Below are 24,097 nucleotides of genomic sequence, written 5' to 3'. Positions count from 1 at the left end.
CAGTGGAAATCCCAGGACTGAAGAGACTAGGGAGAGAGGCTGAGACCTGCCACCATGTGGCAGTGATTGTCCCTGAAAAGAGAAGAGACCATTAGTAAAGGAGCAGCCTCAGTTGCAGGGAAGACCCCAGCATGTTGGAGATGCTCGGGCTGTAGGACAGTCACCAAGGACAGCAACAGCTGTTGAGTGGACCCAGCCTGAGCCTATGAGACAAACTGTATGTGTTCCCATGGCAGAGCTGGAGTAATTGTAACCCTGAAGATTGCGAATCCCAGATGTTATATATTGAACTACAGGATTTGATTTATACTACTGGATATTGGTTTTGTTTTGCTTTTATTGTAATTGTGCCCTAGTTCTTCCCTCCTGCAATAAAAGATATTTAACTTGTTTCTGGTTTTACAGAAGCCCATAGTTGAGAGAGTTTAGACTTTCAAAGAGACATCAGATTTAATTCATTCATTTCATTCTTTTTTTTCTTTCTTTCTTTTTTTTTTTTTTTTGAGAAATGGTTTCTTTTTGTATTTCTGGCTGTCCTGGAACTGGTTCTATGGACCACCAGGCTGGCATCAAACTCTGGGATCCACCTCTCTCTGCCTCCCAAGTGCTAGGATTAAAGGCTGTGCCACCACTCCTGGCTGAGTCATTAGAGTTTTAAAGAGAAGGACTCTTTTAAAATGTTGAAAATTTTAAAGGCAAAGGGCTTGTTTGATAAAGAGTTTGTTTCATATTGTGAGATTAAAATGAAATCCCATGGATATACAAATGGTTTGATTAGGATGTGGTTGTGTGACAATTTTACAAGGGGACAATTGTGCTGGTTACGCACAATTTTGTCAGCTCACTATAATCTGGGATCATCTGGGAAGAAGAAATCTCAATTAAGAAAGTGCTCCCTCCGGATTGGCATGTTGGCAAGTCGGTTGGGCATTTTCACGATGGTCAATTGATGAAGGATAGCTTATCCTACCGTGGGCAGCACCATCCATCCCTGTGGTGCTAGGAGACAGCTGAGGGGCTGCAGGGATGGCTCAGTGGTTAAGAGCACTGACTGCTCTTCCAGAGGTCCTGAGTTCAATTCCCAGCAACCACATGGTGGCTCACAACCATCTCTAATGGTATCTGATGCCCTCTTCTGATGACAGCAGCAGTGTAGTCATATAAATTAAATAAATAAATAAATAAATAAATAAATACATTAGCTGAAATCGAGCCTGGAGGGAGGGCTCCATGGAGGGAGACATGCCAGTAAGCAGCATGTCTCTGAGGTTTCTGTTTTAGTTCCTGCCTTGACTTCCCTTAGTGATGAACTGTGATCAGGGTTTATAAGCTTCTGGCCAGGTCTTTACCACAGCAATAGAAAGTGAACCAAGACAAGAGTGAATATTCCCTTTCTCTTCGTCTTCCAAACTGGAAAAAAGTAAACAGAGACATTAACAACTTGCTGAAAGTTCCTACAGCCATGACTCTCTAGAGTTGAGTATTAAATGCAGTGTTTCACAGGAAACCTGACAACCCTGCTGTATTTCACCCTGTTGTCGTTGCTTTGGTGCAATCAGGCTTGCATAGGTGGATGGGTTGTTAGGTCATGAACTTAGAGAGAGATAGAGAGGGAGAGAAGGAGAGAGAGAGAGAGAGAGAGAGAGAGAGAGAGAGAGAGAGAGAGAGAGAGAGGGAGGGAGGAAGAGAGGGAGAGGGAGAGGGAGAGAGAGAGGGAGGGAGGGAGGGAGAAGGAGAGAGGGAGAGAGGAAGAGAAAGTACTGTGGGGGGAAAAGTAGATGAGTTGTCTTAATCATATTTAGTTAAATGTGTGCATGTGAGCGCGCGCGCGCGCGCGCGCGCGCGCGTGTGTGTGTGTGTGTGTGTGTGTGTGTGTGTGTGTGTGTATGTGTCTGTATACCACATGAATGCCTGGTGCCCATGAAGGCCAGAAAATGGCATGGTTCCTCTGGAACTGAAGCTACAGGCAGTTATTAGCATGTTAGATGTGACTGTTGGCAATCAGACACGGATCCTCTGGAAGAGCAGCCAGTACTCTTAACCACGAGTTGTCTTTCCAAGTTAAATCTAACTCAAGCTTAATCTCCATTTGTGATTTTACTCAGGGGCAGGTGACAAATGTTTTGGACAACTTCAGCTTCCTTTGTCAGTCTGAAAGAATGGCATTAATGGTAGACTTCTGGTTACCCAGACTCCCTAAACACAGCAGCATGGCCACCGCTTAACATTTTAATTTCTAGTTGTCATTCAAGTGAACTTCCTGTATGGCTTTGATGTGGAAGTTTTTTGTTCTTTTTTAAATTCTTGGCACAGATCTATCAAGCAGTCTCAGGTGGGTGGTTGGCTACCACAGAGGAGGAAAAATGTGATTTCCCAGAAATCACTTCATGTCAAATGAAATGTGAGTTTTTTGAGGATGCGTTTAAACAGAAAATGTGGAGGACTGAGGCACTGTGCTAACAGAGTTGGCGTCTCCACCTTCTCCCAGGCTGAAGTGGGCTCTGGGTCACTTGACGCTTGCTTCTCTTGCATGGGCAGTCGGATGACGATGGTGGCTGGTGCCCACCCCTCACTGAAAGCCTGGCGGTGGACTGTGTGGAATCTGCCTGTGTGTTTTCCCGCCTTGCTGATGACTTAGGGAAAGTCACCCTTGTGACTCAGTTTCCACAAATAATGATGGTAATGATGCTTCTGGCATTCATACAATCTCTTCTGATAGCTGAGGGATTCTTACAGAACTAACAAACAGATCAGAGCCCGAAACCTAGCCAAGACCAAATTAAGTCAGCCATTGTCATTTTGAGACATTCCCTGTGGATATTCTGAGGCTCACATAGAATCTCCACAAATCATAAAATAAATGATAAAAATGTATACTCTCTACACTTTCATATTTAATTTATGGTTAGGAGTCTTTGAAAAGAATCTCAGGGGCTGGGAAGATGGCTCAGTCTGTAAAGTGCTTCTCCTGCAAGCTTGAGGACCTGAGAAGTGGAAACAGTTTGGAAAAGATACCCAACATGAACCTTTTGCTTCTACCTACCTACATGAGCATACACACACACACACACACACACACACATACACACACACACACATCACACACAAGAAAGAAACAGAAGAACCTCAAAAATACATGACATCTTTTTATTGAGAATCTCATGCAGTGTGTTTTGATCATATTTGAGGGTAATTTGGTCGCATCCCCAACTTCTCCCTATAACTCTCCTCAGATTCACCCCTACCCCAATACAACACCCCAACTTCATGTCTTCCATGTTTTTGGTTTGCTTGTTTCAATAGCACACTGACTCCAGTTTATATGCTCACATACTTCTGGGTGTGCCACCATCCATGGAAAGATGGTTGACCTACCAAGGGTGATTCTCTGAAAAAAAACTGATATGCCCTCCCCTAGAGGGCACCGAACTAGGTATGGAGGCTAATGAAGCTCTTTCTGCTGCAAGCACATGATAACTTACTAAGGTTTGAGTTTCAAAATAGCTTATGCATTCAAGCCAGAATGGAGGACAAATTCATAAAAAAACACTTTGAGTGCCCGGTAAACTTCAGAGACCTTACATATCACTCAACTCATTTAATCCTTACATGGATTCTATTATTTTCTGTCTTTACTTTTGACCCAGCTATGCCATATTAGTAGCATCAGTCAAGGCTCTCACCAACAAATAAGGACAGAGCCACAGATGAAACTAGTTTAAGCCAAAGTGGGGACTTGTGAGCTCCCCGTCCACTGGGGATTCTGGGGATTCTAGGTTCAGACAGAGAGTTCAGGCTCAGGCACTGTTCTCAGAGTTCCCAGGTCTCCTTTGGTGACTCCCTCTCCCCCCACACATTTATTTCATCCCAAGACAAATCTGGGAGAAAAGACATCTCTAAGGCTAACACAGATGCAATTGGAGGAATTGTGACTGGCTTAGCTTCAGTTGTGTGCCAGCCCTGCAGATACCACCGCATCCGGCAGAAATAGGTTTTTGTGAAATAAGTTTTATTTCACACAAAAGAAGTTCTTTAAGTAAGCTCCTCAACAGATCACATATTGGCCCCATGCCATTCTCAGCAATTTGAAACTTCCTCTTCCTTTGATTCCCCCCCCCCCAAACTCACCTCCTCCCCACCCTCAGGACAGCTTCCCTTCTGCCCTCAGTGTTTATCAGTTCTTGGGATAAAGGAAGCCAAGACTAAAGTAAGGCTAAGAGATGCTAGCAGGCAACATTAATACTTCTGTTCTGGGGGCAAGCTTAGACATGTACCCTACCTCCTGTAGGGGAGAGGGAGAGATGGGGGCAAGGATGGGAGGAGGGAGCTTATAGAAGCTGCTCTCAGTGGCCACCTGAACAGCTAAGGTTTACTGGTTTCTATTCCTGAGAAAACAGTTGGAGGCATTTTGCCTATGGCTGAGAACCTGCCTCTGCTTCCAGAACTCTCTTCACATCCTCCTCCCAATGTCTTTAGACTCTGCCTTGTTAATTGTTTGCCTTTTTGGTTTTGGCGACAGGGTTACACATAGCTTTGTGCTGGCCCCAAACTTACCAAGTAACTGAACTCTGAAGCCTTGACCCTGCTGCCATCTGTCTCCTAAATCCTGAGAGTCTCAACACACACCTCCACTCCTGGCCAAACTTCTCCTTTTCCTAATTCTCTTGCTGAGAGAAATCTTAGAGCATTGCTAATTTCCCTGGAGCTGGTGGGTCACACATGGGTCCAATTGTCCTAAATTGGTCTAGGCCCTGAGGGAAGCTGCGACCCAAATGAGTTCATGTCTCAGATCACTGTGGGATCCAGGACTGACCCTGGGTAACACCCCGAGGAAGGCTGGGACAGTGCCGGTCTCTGGATCTGAGGCTCGCATTGAGTTTCAACTCTTAAAGATACACCCCTGTGTTCCCTCACATTCACACACACACATCCTGCACTGCTGAACTTCTGTGTCAAATCCCTCTCATCATTACTTATGAATATACACATGCAGTACTTTTGAATATCCAACATACCTTGTTGGGCTGACTTCCACTATCAATTCTTTCATGTCATCTTTTCTTTTACATCAGTATTTATTGGAGGTCAGTCACAAGTATCGTATTCTCAATCTCTAATTCATACTTGCAAGTGTTTTCAACACTCTGGCAAGTAAAACTCACTGTTGGATAAATATGGTACATCTCAAAACAGATAAACAAACAAACAGACTTGTATTTGTGTCTCTGTGTGAGAATGTGCAAAGGCATGCAGGAGCCTCTGAGGCCAGAAGGGAGCTGTGGTTGGGTCCCCTGGAGCTGCAGTGACAGACAGTTTTGAGCCATTTTAGCTGTCTTCATGAACATGTAGCAATATAAATAGATAACTAGTTAGACAGGTTCTAGATAGTGTCAGATAGAGATCGGCTCATGTTTCAAAGCTTCTTTGCAAATGTCTGTCTTCTGATACTTTTCTGAACCCCATCGAGAGTGACAGACTCTGTTGTTGAGTGACCTGTGGCCTGTCTGTTGCACCTGTTCTCTCTCGCTGTCCCCAGTTTACTCCAGGACAGGCACTGGACTTGGTGTTTTTGAGATTCTGTAGAGCCACAAGGTGGACAGTGCAGTCCAGCAGGATGGAGGGATTCACACTCGAAGAGTTTAGGCTATGATTTGCTTATAAGTGGGCTAAAGGTGACTTTCTGCCAGGATACATGGTCACTGAAGTTAATGCATTACCCTGCCCCCCAAGAAGAGGTCGAAAGTGCCTACCCATGGTGCTGCTCTAAGAAACAGTTACTCTGATATCTATCAGTTAGCATCTGAAGATCTTTATCAGGAGTCTAAAAGGGCCAGCCAAATTCCAGTCTGGAAGGAGAGGGGCTCACAAAGTCCCACTTCTAGCTGACATATTGGCAATTGATGGCTGCTAGGAGTGGCAGTCAGTTTTCTTGAGGGTTGTGCCCTGATAGGTTTGTCTACTCTTCAATGAACAGTTCTATTCCCCCACACATACAAGTGGCATGATGTGGATTCCATAGAGGATGGGGAGTTAACAAGAAGGGATTGAGGATCAAAACACGCTATTTGCATGTTCTGAAATTCTCAATCAATTTTAAAACATAATCACAGTAGGTAAAAGCCCATGAAATATTATTAAATCTCAAGACAATAGTCTAAGAAATATGAAGGAGGTCATGGTAGTCCTCACCTGTGATCTAACCACTAGAGAAGCTGAGACTGGAGGATCACCATGAATTTGAGACTAGTCTGGTCTATATAGCAAGCTCTTGCTTGAAGAAAGAAAGAAAAAGGGGGGAGGGAGGGAGAAAAATAACTGTAAACAAGTAACTTGAGGTGGTGCTTATTGCTGGTGTAAAGAATGCTAGACACGCTCTTTGTATTGCTAAGGCTGTCTTAGTTAGGGTTTTACTACTGTGAACAGACACTATGACCAAAGCAAGTCTTATGTCAACATTTAATTGGGGCTGGCTTAAAGGTTCAGAGGTTCAGTCCATTATCATCAAGGCGTGGGCATGGCAGTGTCCAGGCAGGAGTAAAGGACGAGCTGAGAGTTCTACATCTTCATCTGAAAGCTGCTAACAGAATACTAGCTTCCAGGCAACTAGGATGAGGGTCTTAAAGCCCACACCCATATGACACATTTATTCCAACAAGGCTACACCTTCTAATAGTGCCACACCCTGGGCTGGGCATATCCAAACTATCATAGAGGCTGAATTACCAGAACAGAGTAACTAAATTAAATTAGAACCCTCTTTGGTCCCTGGTCTCCCTCATTTAGTAGAGGATTCCACCGTCTGATCAAGCCAGATCACTCGTTTTGAACTATGGATGGATTTTTCTGATTGCTACATAAACCTTGAGATGGTAAGGCTGAGTAGCATGATGGAATCAGTGATCGGTCAAATTCAAGAGCAGCTTAAGCAATTTCTTACAAAAAATAAAAAAGATGCATGGCTAGGTGACTATTTGGTTCAAGCCTGAATCTGGGACGCCTAACTTGCTGACTACTTCCTACTCACTAGAACAACACTTATCTCCTAAGGTAGGTAGAGGAGTCCAGCAGCACCAGCAGCACCTGGTAACCTGTTAGAAATACAAATCACCAGGCCACTGCAGCCATACCGAATTGGAAATCCTGGCATAGGGCTATGCCATGGGTATCAACTGCTCCTAAGGGGCTGGTGTGCTCTGCATGCTTTGCCGTCTCTAGTTAGAGAGTACCCGTCCTCTGTGTCTGTCTGCAGCTGCCCACAAGCTAGTCTCCTATCTTTGCATGAGAGGAACTCTTCATTTACCCTCACAGTTGTTTCTAGTGCATGCTCTGTGGAGAGGCAGTGAAGTCTGTGTCTAAGAAGTCTGGCCACCTAAATCCTGGACTACTCAGGTTGATGGGAATCTTTTCTGTCATTAAACATCACAGGACAACTCTTTGTTGGCTGATGAGGGCAATGGAAAACTTTCTTTTTTTATTGGGTCCATCTTACAACTTTCCTGTCTGAGCTGCATGTGATCAGCTTGAAACTACAGAAAGACAAAGTGTCTAAAAATACTTCTTAGTTGTTCCTAACCCTTGAGAGACTTGAGGCCACAGGGAGTAGAGAGATCTGGCAAGGGTGGGGGACATCCTCTTGAAGAAAGGGGGGAAGAGGAATGGGATGAGGAGCTGTGAGAGTGTGGACCAGGAGGGGGGCAAAAACTGGACTGTTAAAAAAATAAAAGTAATTTTAAAAAATTAAAAATAAAGTTTAAAAAAAGATAAAGTTCTACATGATGCCTTTGGTCTGTTAATGTAATACAATAATATAACACAGTTATGCATGGAAAACATAGAAAATAAGCTATCATCATCATTGTCATTGTAATGCAGGGAGGGTCTCATGAAGCCCTTGTTGAAACTTGTACTTGAGGATGACCTTGAACTCATCTTCCTACCTCTACCCAGAATAGTGGATTACAGCTAATGGCTACCAAGTTGTAAAGACCTGGGGAGCAACCCTGGGTTTTATGCTTGTGAAGCAAACATTCTACAAGCTCAGATACATCTCCAGTCTCCAAATAAACTTTAAAATTTTAGGAATTGGAAATTAGGTCTTTGACATCTATACACACACACACACACACACACACACACACACACACACTGGGGACATATAGTACACATGTTGTATTTTTAGTGGTTTTATTAAGCCTTTTCCTTAGAACCAGAGCAAGAAGAAAATACATGGCCAGAGGAATCTGTGAAATCACTTCACAAGACACTGCATAAGGGATAAGGCTCCTGCATCTGGTGAAAACTGAGTATTCTGTTCTAATCCACCTGCATATAGACTTAATCATATGCTTTATGATGTGAAGTTATGCATGAATGCCACAGAAAATAAGCTATCCTCGTCATTGTCATCATCATCGTCATCATCATGCGGGGTCTCATGAAGCCCTTGTTGAATCTTGTACTTGAGGATGATTACTATAGAGTTTTATGATTGCTAATCACAGCTATTCACTCGATTATTTGGTCCATTCATTAATGCTTACTGAGTACCCACGATTCAGCAGTCAGGCGTGCTTCTGGGACTGGGATCAATGTGGTTGCTGAGAATAACATGCCCCTACCAAACTAGACTTTGTGATTTAATGGGAAAAGGTCACGTGAACAACACATTTATAATGGAGTCACCAGGAATTTGTAGAAGGATAGCAGAACTGTGCAGGGATGGAATGGCAAGAGACCCACATGGGGTTTGGAGCTTTGTTTTTGGAAGCCCTTTCAAACATGTTTGATGAAAATCATCCCGAGGTATACTGCCCACAGGAAGGAAAGTCCCGGCGAAGGAGGCCCTTCTGCAGTCTGGTAGCTGCTCACTGACTCACTTTTGGTAAGTGTTGGAAAACATGACGAAGGTCAAGAAGATCAAACCAGCAACGCAGCCAATGGCCAGGCCCAGCAAGCTGCCATGCACATGCATGGCCTGACAGCGCTCTCCCGTGTAGAAAAAGGCATGCCCAGAGACGCACCTGTGGACCAGGACACAGAGAGTGATAACCACCTGGACCCTGGGTGCTTCCTAGCCACATGCCCCACCAACAATAGCACTAACAGTAGCAAATAAGTGCAGACCACCTCCAGCCCAGCCGTGGGCTTCATACGTATCAATTCATTTAGCTTTTGTGAGGCAGGGGGCTATCATCCAGCCATTCTCACTGTCCGTTATTTAAGCTAAAGAAGCATCAGTAGCTGTCAGAGTCACACGGTTTGTATTTCACGCTGACGCTGAGACTCAAGAGAGAGCCCTTGGCCACTTTGCATCAGGAGGAAGGCTTGGACCACTTCAAGAGTACTTTCCCTGACCCTGCCTCAGCTACGCTGCCATGGAAGCTCCCCTGAGAGAGCCTGAGTTAGTAGAACACTCAACTGCTAAAACTCGCAGACACATCAGGTGTATTACCGTGAGATGCCACACTGCCAGGGGTCTCTCCAAGTTTCTAAAAGTTCACATGAAAGAATTAAGTTTCTGTGCCAATTAAAGTTACTGACACATAGTAGGGGCACATTAGCTAAATTCTGGAACTTTTTTAAAATTAATGTTATTTGGCTGTGAGCATTGGTGGTGCACACCTTTGGCTCCGGCACTACAGAGGCAGAAACAAGTGGATCTCTGAGTTTAAACCAGCCTGGTAAACAGAGCAGCCTCCAGGAGAGCTTGGGCTACAAAGAGAAACTTTGTCTTGAAAGGAAATGTTATTTTGCATAAAGATCATTGAGGGGAGGGCTCCATTGCTTCCATAATGACAACCTCCTCCTTTGTTTTGAACATGCCAACCACAGAGAGCAGGCTAGGATATTCATGGGGTCCTTTTATTATCCTCTGGGTTCTTGGGTAAGGCTCGAGACAGGGTTTCATTATGACACCCCAGCCTAGCCTGGAACGCACTATGTAACTCCTGTTAGCCTCAAACCCAAGATCCTCCTGCATCAGCCTCTCAAGGGGCAGCAATATAAAAGTAAGCCACCACACCTGGCTTTCTTTTACCTTTAAAGGATTCCTCTCTAGCCTGGGAGTTTTCTCCTTAAAAATCCAAAATAGCAATAGACATATTTTTCTTGTGATCAGATACCAAAAGCTTGGGTTACTTTTAGCAAGATTATCCCACAAGGTCCCCCTCCTCTGCTTCATGGATGTGGGAAATCAATAACCCTTTGGTACATTGTTGTAAGATTTTCCATGTGCAATCATATTATGGCAGTAGAAAGGAGAACCGCTAGAAGTTAGAGGGTCTCAGAGGTCACGGGGAGAAGGAAGGAACCAAAGTGGAGTCTGACTGGTGTTATCAAAAGGTTAGAATATTTGGGTTAAAGCTTTTATCATAACCAATTGGCTCTGAAATTGCTGTATTGGCCTCTTGTAATTGTGATTTTAAATATACATAAATCTAATTGGATAACTAATCAAGCTTTAAGAGTTATACTTCTACCGATTAATTGGATGGTGAGCTGGCAGACTGTGGGTGGTGTGGGGTTGTTGTGCGGTAGTGAACTTAGCCCCACCCCACCGGAGAGGTGGCTAACAGAGAGACCGCGGAGTGAGGTGGACCAGTGGAGGCCCTATGGCCGGAGAGTTTGCGGGCCTAGAGATCAGCAGCTCCAGGGAGTTGGCGGCGGCAGGAGCGCTAGAGCGTGGTCAGAATCCATGGAGAGGCGGCAGGTCAAACTTTGTTAATATTTTCCCACAACAGTGCAATGGGTGGCAACTCCTGGCTTTCTTTATGGGCCAAGTGCAGCTAGTAGGAGTCTCTACTGGGATGTGATGTCTGAGAACCTAGCAGGGGCCTGTCTTTGATCTGTTATTGGTGCCCTATCTGGGGTGAGTTGATGTTTGATAAAATGTCCCCCAAAATAGTTAATACTCTTTGCCTCTGGTACCTAAATACGAGCTCCATCTAATCACGAAAAAAATAAAATCAAGTTTCAACAAAGCAGTAACGATGAAAAGTCATTACTCTTCAAAAATGTCGAGGTGATGAATAACAAGGATGTTTTCAAGCTGAAGGAGACTAAGGAGACGCAGAACTAGATGCCTCGGGATGTCCTGGAACAGAAAGGGGACACTGAGGAAACCATGGCGGAATCTAAGTGAAGTCTGCTGTCTGGCCCACAGCATTGTCCATGTCTTTCCTTTGCTAGCTTAAACACGGTTGTGAGAGATTTGAACATGAGAAGAAGATTTTGAAGGACACGGGGGAAATCGGTAGTATTTGTGCAGAGTCAGCGTGCCTACAAGTCTAAAGTTATTTCCAAGTAAAATTTCAAAAGAAGAAACAAAGTGGAGATGAGAACTGAGAGGAGACAAGCCTGTGTGGGCATCACCCCGTATGTCTCCTGCATACTGCAAGTTCCCGCTCTGGCATTTATTATCTGGATAACTTGGGACAGATTACTCTTTGTTTGTTCACCTTCCTTGATGTACTAGGCGAAGGAAAGAAGAGCTGGGTCCCAAGGTAAAATCAGATCATGTTGTCTAATGCTGAGAGAGACATGTGATACCCAGATAATGATAATCAGGTATTCCTGTTACCCTCATCAAAAGCATAATAATAGAACAGAACCGATGAATTCTATAACTAGTACTGCTACGGCTAATAAATAATTAATAAGACACCTGTCATCCATGAAGAGTCAGGTTTGATCTTGATTCTCTGCAGCAGGTCACAGAGCAGAGAATCCCTAGGTCAAAGCCCTTCGGGCGGCCATGTTGGCATAGTCAAGATAAGCAGTGTTCTATATAATGTGCTCATTGTCACGTTCTTTTATGTGTATACGTGGTGTGCGTATATCATTGAGTGCCCGTGCATGTGTGCGCACATGAGTGTGGGTGCGTGTATGTGTATATACATGTGCGGCATATGTTCATGTGTATGTTGCCAGAGATAGACACTGAGCGGTACCTTCTTCGGCTGGCTCTTCACCTTACTCTTTGAGACAGGGTTTCCCTCGGAACCCTAAGCTGACTGATTTAGGTAGGTTGCCAGGCCAGTGAACTGCATGGATATTCCCATCCCCAGCGGCCTAGCACTGAGGTCACAGGCATGTGTCACTATGCTCTGATGTTGTACGTGGGTGCTGGGGACTCAAACACAAGTCCTCAAATTGTGCAGCAAGCACGTTGCCAGCTAACAACTCCTCCTCAATCCCGCCTCTGTGACTTTTTTTTTTTAATTTATTTTTTTTTCCTCTGTGACTTTTTGAACAGCAAATTAGACTCAGACATGCTACCCCACCCTTGGCCTTAGAACCTACCTGCAGCTGGCCATTCCCTTCACGTTCACACACGTGCCTTCATTCTGGCAAGGGTTTGGGTCACAGGGATCTCTGAAGTACTGTGGCCAGTTGTGGTCCTCCATGGGGCCTGTGTTCTCCACTGAGCGCTTCTGTCTGCTGGGCTGTCTCTGGCCCAGGCTGCTTGGCAGGGATTCCTCTGTCCTGGCTTTTCTGGAGCCTTCTCCCAAGGCAAGAGGCTCCTGATCTTGCAGAAGGAGGCCTCGGGGCATCACGCTTCTGCCTGAAGTGGGCACTTCAGTCTGGTTCAGGTGGGTGAGGTCTTCAGGACCCAGGCCACGCAGTGAAAGAATTCAAGATTAATGACTGACTCTGATGGGCGCCCACTTCTAGAAGTTCTCTGTGGCTCCTCTCTCTTTCACAGATACCATATTACATAGAGAAGTAGCTTTTCCTCAGGATGCCAGCTCTCTTCTTGTAACATAATCCTGTCAGACTATTCCTTATTCATTTTACAAAAAAAAAGCATATACTAACCAAGGGTAGATGGACCGAAGCTAAACTGAAGTCAGCATATGGTCATCGCTGATAAATTGTCACAAAGATAACATTTCAAAAGATGAAAATTTGGTTTCTCACAGGGACAGTTAAAGATTATAGATTTTACTACAAAGAAACTATAGACCTTTGAAGAGTTAGACACACTTGCCCTGGGTTACTGTCAATGTATCACATGATAAACTCTGCATGACTGTGTGTAATTTTTATGTATCAATCAAAGAACATATTTAAAACATTATACAATTTTTTTGCCCAAACAAGTAAAATGTGGCTATTATAACCCGATCTTTTTCTTTTCTTTTTTTTTTTTTTAAAAAAAAACTCTCCTAAAAAAATAAAAATACGAGATTTCTAGTTCCCTGACTTGTTTTAAAATCAGTGCCAATCAATAGACCAGTCAGAGCCTAGGATTATTGACCCAGGAAGTCTAACAAAGTACCTTGAAAGTCCACGGAGATGATGAGGGTGTCGTCTTTAAGGAAACTTCTTCTCTTCAGCAGCTGGTGGGAGATGGCCTGGCCCCAGCCCCAGTCAATGCTTCTAAAACAATTGCAGTCCGTATCATAGACTCCCACCTTGGATGGCCTGTCCCAGATGACAGAGTCATTTATAGCTGCAGAGGGAAGAGAGGCATGCAATCTCATTAGCTGTGCCTTCCAATTTGTCGTTAAAGAACATCAAGGGCTTTGTTAAAACTCTCCCTCTCCCTCTTCCCGTCTGTCTCTGTCTCAGTCTCTCTCTCTCTCTCTCTGTCTCTCTCTCTGTCTCTTTGTCTCTCTCTCAAACACACACACATACACACACATGCTTCATAATAAAACAAGTAATAATAAAACTAATAAAATAATAAAAATAATAAAATAATAATAAATAATAATAGTAAAGAATAAATGTTCTGAAAAAGGCTCAACACTCAGATTGTCCTCTGGCCTAGCCTCTACACGTGGATAGACACACACACATACACACACATGTACACACACACACACACAGACACACACACTCACGTGTGCACGAAGAACAATCTATCACTCTACATTCACATCACTATGCCATTGCTGTGCACAGGGGAAGAGGAATGATACTACCTTTTACACCTCTGCTGGCCATCCTAGAGTCGGGGCAGTTCTTGTGTTCCAGTCACCTACCTGGAGATGTTTGGGACTTGGAGGTGGTGAACGTCAAGGTCAGGGACATCCTGTTCCTGGCATCAGGCTCCTGGTCCAGGATGGTCATTATGGCCTGTCTGTTTTCCACCGGCCACTCCAGAATCATATCGTTATCCCCACTGCACAAGTGGAAAGCGAGTCCCAGGTATCCAGGGTTACTGGTGATTCTACCATTGGGGTACAAGGTCACCCCAAAACCATAACCCTCAGAATTGTAGAACCTAGGGCTCAGGAGCTTCTCCCCTTGCGCTGTGTTCTCAATGACCTGGGAGATATTCCGGATGGTCCAAACCCCTGTAGGGCAGGGGGTTTCTGTCAAAGTGATGTCATCAAGGTAAATACCGCCATCTGAGTTACCAGGGTCACCTTTGGCACCCAGGAAAACATATCGAAATTTCTTTTCTTCCTTGAGTGTCACATGAGCAATTTTCCAGTTGTGATCGGAATCTCCTGAGTTAAAAGAAAGTTGGTGGCAGTCGGTGACAACAGTTGATGAGCCAGGGACACATACCCACCCGTTCCCTCCTTCACTCTTCAGGGTGGCTCCTAACAGAGGCGCCATTGCAGAGGTATTAAGCAGCTTTGCCCAGTCACTTGTTGTGATATATAGAGTTAGCATCTGCAGGGACAGGTTTCAAGGCACGTCACTGAGCTGACTCCTATCCCCTCCTTCTCCAGTCTCTCTCTCTCTCCCAACCCAGGCTTTATGTATAATTGATATTAAAATCTTAGTCACTTTTGATTTGCAGCATTTTTAAAGCTGCAGTTTCCTCCTGAGTGACCTTGCTGTTTCCACAGACTGCTATCAGCTCTTGGTGACACCAAAATGTTCATGCATTCAGCTAAACCCCCATAAAATAGACATTTTAGGTGTTAAAGATCAAACAATGGGTACATTTCAGGGTTCATCCTTTGTCTTGTTGCCAAAAATCTGTCTGTCTAGACTTTTCCCTGCACATTTGGAAGTTCTAGTATGGAGGGAACCCAAGGAATCCAGGGTAACCAGAAGCCAGTGACTCTGTGTTAAGAACAAACTAGATCTCTTCGCTCTTTTGCTGAGGCTGAACTGGAAATGGGAAGTTTGACCAAAAACCTTAGGTAAGGGAGTGAGGGGCCAGTCTAGTGTATGGAGGCATGAGCTGAACAGTCAGAGAAACGCCAAGGTCATATGGAGAGGAAACACTAGGAAAGATTCACAGAATGCCCCAAAGCTAGGCAAAAAAGTTTGAAATGAAGTTGAGAGGGGACCCTGGGGGTGACCCCTTTCCTCCCCTGCATCTTCTAGCCAGAGCTAAGCTTTTCCCAGAACAAAGAGCCTTGGCGTCCCTTTTATTCTCTGGTCCTTCTAAGGTTGACCATGGAGACAGGCTTCTGGGTGGAACTGGTCACAGTTGCTCAGACACTTAAGACAAGGCTGAGAAGGTGCATGGACCACATCAGGGACAGGGGAATCCATGTAGCTGTCAACTTTTGGGTGAGAACACATGAACTGTAAATATAATGGGTGACTTAAAGCCTAAAACAGTGTGTGTGGAGGTGGGGCAAAAACACAGATGTGAACTAAGTACTCAGCAGATTCCAGCTCATGGGAATTCCAATGAGGGAATAGAAGTTCACGTCTTGCTTCTGAGTAACTGCTTTGATTTTATGTTTTGAGGTTGGAATGTAGGGCAGGGTAGAAGTACACAGACCCTAAACACTGGGCCACATAAGCACAAACTTTCTAAATGAAATTTCCAAGTTTTACCTAAGTGAGAGGCTTCCCTGAATCAGTCCGGTGGTAATGATACCTCGATTGTTTGAGCCAAACTTTGTGATAGTTCAGAATTGTCATCTATTAGAGGTCCTGGCCTCACTACAAACATAAGCTGTGTATGTATACATATGTGAGAGTGTTTATACTCATATTTGTATATAAACATTTTGTAATTAAGCTTACATATAAAAATCTTATAGTCCTATATTTCTCATATTGATAAGTATACTAACACACACATTTTTATATAAGCATGAAATTTGGGTTAGAATATATTAAAATGGGCATTTCACAAAAGCTACAAACTACTCCAATATGATGGTAAGTAGCTTATGTTGAATACCCTAGTTTTGCCAAGTTGTACACAACTTTTAGAGAAGTGTCACAGACAGGACACACATAGAATACAAGGATTTCAAGATCCATTTACACACTTTGTCTAAGGACTGTACAAAGATGCCCTGTGAGAAGTCAACTCATTTAAGGAACTAAATTCCACCTGGGATGGATTCATGCTTCCTGGTAACATTTTCAGAGTGAGCTGGACACGGTGGGGAGATGATAATCCGTCCATTGATTGCATTATGCTTACAACACATTCTCATTTTCAATATTCTTTACTCTTAAAGGGTTTCTTTAATAAATAAATGCTTTAATAAAAATGCGATATGGGTCCAGTTTATCTCACTGGGTGATGCTTTTGTGTGCAAGTTCATTATAATACACTTTTAATTATTAAAGAAAAACAAAAGGTGTTTCGCTGAGATCCTTCCACCAAATTAGCTTTGACTAATTGAAGCTTGGAACAGCAAGCCACGCCCTCAAAGGAAAAAAAAAAGCAACTGCGGACACTCAAACAGCTGATGTTGGAGTGGGCAGAAGTGACTGGACACATATGGTTCCCAAGGACATCTCAAAGAGTTTCCTCTTTTCAAGAGTAGCAGTCTGTTTTATATAATGCAAACAGTACTTACTTTCCAGGATTCACTTTCAGAAACTCTTTGTTGGGTAGGGAAAATGTCAAGGTCTGTTTCCCCTGTTCAGAAAGACGTGTTGCCACAACAATAACAATAAAAATAGAAATATTTAGCTTTAAGGAGCTAGGTCTGAAGACCCTCACTGTCTACCTGAGCACTCCAAAATTTTCCTTCTGACCCCCAGAAACATACAGAACACCACAGCGCATAAATGGCCGTGGTTGGGTCAATGCATTCAGTGGCTTATGTTCCCATCATTATTTAAAATGCTGAAGTAACCAGAGCCCACTTGTTAGGTCTTAAGGTACTTCGTATTTTACATAATGATGTCATTTTCTTTCCTAAAACAGAAACAAGAGCACTTATGGCCAATTGCTTGGCATCCGTCCACTTTCTTATGTCTGCCTCTGAGTCACCTACTTTTCTTGGATTTGGGATTCATCCGACCTCTTACAATAGTATCTTCAAGCCTCACCTAAACTCTTAACTTTCCAGGGCTTAAAATTTTCTAAAAAAAACATGTCAGAAGAGTGTGAGGGAGATTTGGAAGAAGCTGAGAAGGAGGAGAGAGCCAGAAGTGGGCAGAATGGATGATAGAGAGAGAAGACCATGGCCCCAGGGTTTCACAAGCCGGTCCTTCTGTAACCGCTCTAGATACCTCGAAAGGTCTGGATCTTGGCCAGCTGGCGCACCTTGCCCGTGCTGTCGTCCCTTCTCACCCAGACTTCAAGTCTGTCTGCAGGGCTTCTTGTCATCTTATAAAAAAACTGCAAACACTGCTGCTTCCTCTTGGGGTAAAGGATCCGAGACTCCAGAAGTGCTCCCTCTCCTGTTGCCCCCGAGCTGGTGTTGAAGGACATGAAGTAGCCGGCCCCTGTGGAGAGAACAGCCCAACGTACCATCTCTGCCTTCCCGTGACCTACACACAGTTCCATCTGCCCAGACAAACTGAAGTAGGAAAACCTAGCCGTTATCCAGGCACCCAAAGCTAGAACTTCTCTGAGGAACCAAAACGAAGCCCACTTTTCTGGAAACATCTTCTCTCAGTGAGTGCAGTTACAATCTAGCTAACACCATTGCTCTGCATATCTAGGTTATTTATTTGTATGTATTGACTTTTAGAGAGAGGGTTCTCTACATTGCCCAGCCTAGTTTTGAATTCATGATCTTCCTGTCTTAAATTACAGCTGATCCCAACCTGCACATTTTCATTGATTGGCTTTTCCCAAAAGTTTGTGAAATATAAATGCCTGCCTTACAGCACACAGGATTCAATCAAAGTTTGATGGAATTTGGTATATGTGAGATGAATTCTAGTTTCCTTGCCAGCTTCCTAGTTTAAGTTAGAGAGTCACTACAAAGCAAAGAGTTGATCTCCTTATTTGGTGAGAAACAGTTCAGGGTTATGATTTGGGTTTCAAATGTTTATAGTAATATGGGTTGAAACTACTGTTTCTAACCAGATTGGATCTCCAATGGGAAAGAATTGTCTCTACTGTTTCACAGAATGGTTCGTATGAAACATACAAAGGACTGATTAAAAATTCCACCTGAATTTTTATTATAAAATATATAGTTACATATTTTTTATTTTTTTAAATTATATATATATATATTTTTTCCTGTACATGTGCATTCCTTCTGGGGTGTAGTCCTCTCCTACTAGGATCTAGAACATTAGAACATTCTCCCAGAATGCTCTTCTTCTGCAATCATCTCTTTGTCTCTCTGGAAGTTGAATATTAGCCTGGTAGTGAACCCACAGGGGAGGGCCAATCAGAGATGACAAAGGCAACTTATGACTTCAGGATTGATGACCTTTTGAATCTTATGTGACAGAGACTTTCATCTTCTACCGGGCTCAGGGAAGGGTGCAGTGGTAGCAAATGATCTCTCTCATTCTTCTTGGTGGCCTGGCATTTAGCTGACTCTTCTGAAAGGATATCTAATCACATCTGAGGCTGACATGGGCCAAGAGACTTTACAATAAATAGCCTAGCCTTTAAAGGGCTATTATAGCCCGTAACCCCACTTGCTTTCAAAAGGCTTGACACACCTTTCCTTGGCAGGCACGTGATAAACAGACACTAAAATAAAATTGGAAAGGCCCTAGCATTGTAGCTTAACTGAAATCCCAGTGCAAACCTCAGTACCACATAAATTGTTTGTGGTGGTGCATCCCACAATGCCAGCACTTGGAGAGTGGAGCAGGAGGATCAGATGTTCAAGGTCACTGCCCTCTGCATAGCAAGTTTGCAGTTAGCCTGAATCACATAAGACTGCGACTCATAAATAAATAAATAAACAAATAAATAATAGAATTTTCAAAACCTCACCAGAGAAAGGGAAGCTGAAAACATGAAAAGTGGGAGAGGAAAGCTACAGTCTCCAGCTAGAGGCTTTGTGAGCCTCGTCTTCCTCCTTCTCTCTGGAAAGGTTGAGTATGTTTGCGTTTTATGAGACTTATAAATACCAGACATCTTAAGAAAAAGCCCACAGTAACAATTTTCTATCCTCGCTAATAGTCAGTGGAGGAGCTGCATTTCAAACTGAGAGCTTTACGAGCCAAACTCAAGTTCAAGGCCAGCCTGGAAAACAAAGTGAATCACCTGCAAAGTGAGTTCCATGACAGCCATGGCTACATGGAGAAACCATATCTTGAAAAACAAAACAAAAACAGAACAGAAACAGACATAAAACCAACCAAACGAAATTTAAAACGAGCAATGATGGAGATACTTCCCACAAAAAAATTAAAGTATCACATATAGTCATTTTCAGGTTGGTTACATATAATGATTCTAATACCTTTGAATCAAAATGATTTTAGCCTGCTTTCTTTTAGCTCTGTATGAGTATCATGTTAAACATGGTATCATGCTGACCATGATTCCATGGTTATCATGGGAAACATATATATCTTTATTTAAAATATTTTAGAATGCATTTATTGGCAATTTTGCACATGTATACAAAGTGTTTCGATAATATGCATTCTCCACTGCCTTACACTTACTCCTGTGGACACTTCCCAACACAGTCTCTTCCTATTTTCATGTAATTTATTTTGTATCACTCAGTGAGGCTAATTAAGGTTTCCTGCATGCAGGGGTGGAGGGTAATCTCAATATTCTCTTGCCTTTCCACAGCCTGGAGACATTTTTACTAAGTTAATGATTAAGGTATGAGAAATATTCTTTTTCCTTGTTCGGGTTTTCAGGTTTGATAATTAACACAGTTACCTGGAGGTGCAATCCACTGGTGGCCACGCACCACCTCAGAATGCTGACTTTGACTAACACTAACCTTTACACTGTCCCACCAAGGTGTGGTCCACTTGTCCAGGCTGACTGCTGTCCCAGCGAACCCAGTCAGCATCATCTATGGTCCCCTGGATCATTCCGCAGATGTTGGTCTTCTCAAAGGCGCAGTGGTCCAACAGGGTATGTGTTGTGGCTGCATGCGATATTTTTGTCATGTGCTTAAAATGTAAAGATATCTCATTCCAAATAGTTAATGTCTTAAGCCACTAAAACAACACTGTTCAAACGAGACAAAAATCACGAGCTATTCACTTTCCAGACCTCTTCCCAAATGCAGCCCTTACTGACAGTGCTTAGCTCTTAGAACACAGACACAGAACCGCGTAACCCAGAGAACCAGAAATTAACTGCAAATATCCTTGCTAAATAGGCCAACGTGAACAAGGCCAAGGATGAGACACTAGCACACTGGGATTTGTATTCACTAGGCCCCTGCATACTTTTCGAGTACAACTGGAAAAGACTCCCATCTCAAAGCTTTAGAGCAGTTGAAGATTAGCCCAAGGAAAGAGTTTGCAGGGCGTAACACATTTTCCAACCCATTCCCTATCTTGACTTTTACATAATTATTCACCCATTGTAAGGAAGCCAGGGGAAATAGACAATAACAGCTCCTTATATTTGCCTAACAGTTACCTTATAATATATATACCGATACAGATATGCATATACATATGCATCATATACATAAATACATGTGACATAACTATCCTATGGATTGTCTTTTTTTAAAGAGAGAATGTACTCACTGCAATTGTACATCCGATTCAGTCTCATTAAATCAATGGTACTGAAATCCAGGCGCTGTCCAATGATGGCGTTAAACTCAGGGATCTTGGTAGTGATGGTAGGGACGCTCTCGTTCTTGTTAAATGAAAATGGCCCATAGTGCATCACGGACTCATAATCATAGGGTGTGTTGAGGTCTGTGATGGTGTTGTCGTCATATGTCTCGAAATTATGTTCATAGTCTGTTGGGGAGAGAACCCTCAGGTACTGCTCAGCCATGCTATTCTCTTTGCCTCAGATATCTCAAAAATGGGAACATTGCATCTTCAGTTAATAAACATATATGCACATATATATCTTACAATTAAAATATATAAAAGAATATACATTGTTGAATATTTAGTTCTAACTCATTGATGTCTTAATACATTTGTAAAATAGTATGTATAAGATTGTTTGAATGGCCATAAAGTATTCATGTTCTATTAATACACATACTTGTATATTATGTTGCATTACAAGTATTTCATGTAATTGTCTGAGAGAATGTGTATAGGTGTGTGGTTTTTAGAAATAAAGCAAAATGGGAAATGTAAGGCAAGAATTATAAACAAGAAGAGAAGAAATGTTTGAATTAAGGAAAATATTCGGGCGTAGAAATGTTTGAATTAAGGAAAATATTTGGGCGTATGTTAAGATATCTCTCCTAATGACCAAGTACACCCATCGCCAGGTCTATCACCTTTCACCAACCAGCTCTTTATGTGTTGGGTAATGAACTTCAAGGGTTGATGTGAAAGGTAAGCAGTGGGAGAGAAAGAATTGTCTTGATCAAAGCTCATGCTCCTTGGTCTAGGAAGAACTTATCTAAGTGAAAACAAGATATGAAGAAAAAAACATGTTTTTCCTTTAAAGGAAATGTATTGCGGTAAACATCGGTAGGAAGGAGATAAGCCGTGGGGACACGAAGAGCTGAGGTACAAAGCCCAATCGATGTCCTGAAATTGACCAGTCACCAATAACTTACTGTTTCAGCCGCCCAGATAGGAAGAGTTGAGAAGTGTTTAATTGCATTCTTGTAAGGCATATAAGGCATAAATCAGTGGGTGTGGTCGTTTTCGTTATAAAAGCAGCTCCATTTCATGGTACTATAGCTTGTTCAACCTCTACTTGACCTCAGAAGTTGAACCTTTTCCTTAGTGGAAAAGAAGAAACTCAATCCTGCTCCAGAGAACGGGGACAGAAACTGCAGCACAGCTATCAGTCAGCATGTTGGCCCTGGGATACACTCGGGGCTGCATAGGCTGAGATGACACACAATAAAACACACAAATGACTCTGGGAGTCATACTGGCTTTGCTTATCTCGTTGGGGTTCTGTCTCCTTGGAGCACAGTAATCCAGTGATTGCAGGCAATATAGGAATACAGAACTGAATGCGATGGAAACAGAGATAAGAGGGAGATATGTTCTGAGCAACCATAGCTCAGCCAGCACTGAGCAAATCTGCAGACTGCGCCAGCCAGTGTGGGTTCACGGATAAGTGGACATCATTTGCCTTAAAATGGTCTTTAAAAGCCACTGAGTATTACTTTCCTCAAGTCTTAGAAATAGGATTTTTTTTTTTACTGCTAATGAAAATTTCAGCAAAGTCAACTGTATATGTAGGAAGGTAAGAAACTCAGACCTGTAGGCAAATATAGGCCGAGTCGGAGAGCTCTAAGGCTCATAGTCAGCTGATGTAGTACTTTTGCCTGCGAGTCCATTCCCCTTTCTCCTATATGCCCAGTTATGGTACAATCAGCTCTGAGAGACAAACACATTGAGTCTTATCTGAAATATCATCTCTGAGGAAGTAGATTCCCAAACTTACTTCAGGGAACCACTCCACCTAAGACTACGTCATGACTCCAGTGCTTATGTGGTAAAATGTGTTGGTGTGTGTGTTTGTGTGTGTGTGTGTTGCGTGCCAGTGACAAAGATTTTTACAAATTTCAGCTTTCTTGTTATTTTTCTCTCATCCCATATTCATTGTATTATCAGAACATGAAGGGCTGGGAGGGACACAGTTCGAGGAACCACATAGGGAATTCTGATATTAGCAAGCTCTGTCGGCCCTCCTGTAAGACCCACTGACCATTTTACCACTAAGTAAGCTGTGCTGACAGGAGTCTTTACTAGATTCAGATTTAATTCTAAAACTGGAATAGTTCTTACAAGCCCATAAAAGTCAAAGGCCCACATAAACATGGCCAAGTATGAACCTATTTAAGAAACTGGAATAGAAATAAAAAATTCCTATGCAGAAAAATGATTTACTCAAAGCAGCATGTGTGCTAAGAGTGAAGTCATTTTTACCATAGTAAAGTTTCGTTATTTCTTTATGACTTGAAAGAATTCTTTTCCACATCCTGAACTAATTCCTACACCCAAAACATCTATGCATATATACACATATAGATGCACACAGGCACACACACTTATATACATATACACCTACACACACATACACACACATACGCATGTATATATATATATATATATATATATATATATATATACACAAATATGCATACACACAGGCATACACACTTATATACATATACACTGTATAGACATATATGTACACACAAATACATTAATGCACACATACACACAAGCATATATAAACACATATACATATAGCATATGCACATATGTACTCACACACTCATACACACATAAACATATACATTGCTTTGGGTGGGTTTCTACTGATGTGATAACTGATTATGACCCAAAGCAGCTTCAGAGCCAGGGTTGATTTCATCTTAGTCTTCCACGTCACAATCTAAAGGAAGTTGGGGAAGGAACCTGGAAGCAGGGATGGAAGCAGAAGCCATGGAGGAAGGGTACTAACTGGATTGCTCTCCAGGATTTTCTCAGCTGATTTCTTATACACACCAGGACTGCCTGCCCAGATGTGACATTACTCATAAAAGCCTAGGCCCTCCCCATCAATCATCACAATCAAGGAAGCACACTAGAGACTTGTCTACAGGCCAATTCTACCGGAGCATTTTCTCAGCTAAAGTTCTTTGTTCCCAAGTGATCCTAAATTGACACTGGGGATTTGAACTCTGGTCCTCCCTCATTCTTGCATAGCAAGTGTTTCTCTAAAAAAAAAAAAGTCCCAGTTTCCAATTTAAAAAAACAAAACAAAAACAAAACCAGAACTTTCTTCTTTTTGTCCTGGAATCTTACAAATTGTAGCCATTTAAAAATTTATATAATGATGTATATTATATGTTACATATAATTTCAT

General features: G+C 42.7%; 1 protein-coding gene across 1 annotated transcript in view; it reads right to left on the bottom strand.

The window, feature by feature from the left end:
* Positions 1 to 8,872: 8,872 nt before the first annotated feature.
* The window catches only part of Mep1a (meprin A subunit alpha), a 29,372-nt gene continuing 14,147 nt past the window's right edge, over positions 8,873 to 24,097 (bottom strand). The window contains exons 8-14 of the mRNA XM_052191856.1: positions 20,815 to 21,036; positions 20,049 to 20,198; positions 17,401 to 17,616; positions 13,989 to 14,459; positions 13,280 to 13,453; positions 12,301 to 12,601; positions 8,873 to 9,020 (exon numbers count right to left, since the gene is read on the bottom strand). Coding sequence (XP_052047816.1) covers positions 8,873 to 9,020; positions 12,301 to 12,601; positions 13,280 to 13,453; positions 13,989 to 14,459; positions 17,401 to 17,616; positions 20,049 to 20,198; positions 20,815 to 21,036 — 1,682 coding nt within the window. The remainder of the gene's footprint in view (positions 9,021 to 12,300; positions 12,602 to 13,279; positions 13,454 to 13,988; positions 14,460 to 17,400; positions 17,617 to 20,048; positions 20,199 to 20,814; positions 21,037 to 24,097) is intronic.

Source organism: Apodemus sylvaticus, chromosome 9, assembly GCF_947179515.1.
Source record: "Apodemus sylvaticus chromosome 9, mApoSyl1.1, whole genome shotgun sequence".
NCBI lineage: Eukaryota > Metazoa > Chordata > Mammalia > Rodentia > Muridae > Apodemus > Apodemus sylvaticus.
Note: the sequence above shows the minus strand (reverse complement) of the source record. Positions and strands in the feature narration are given on the sequence as shown.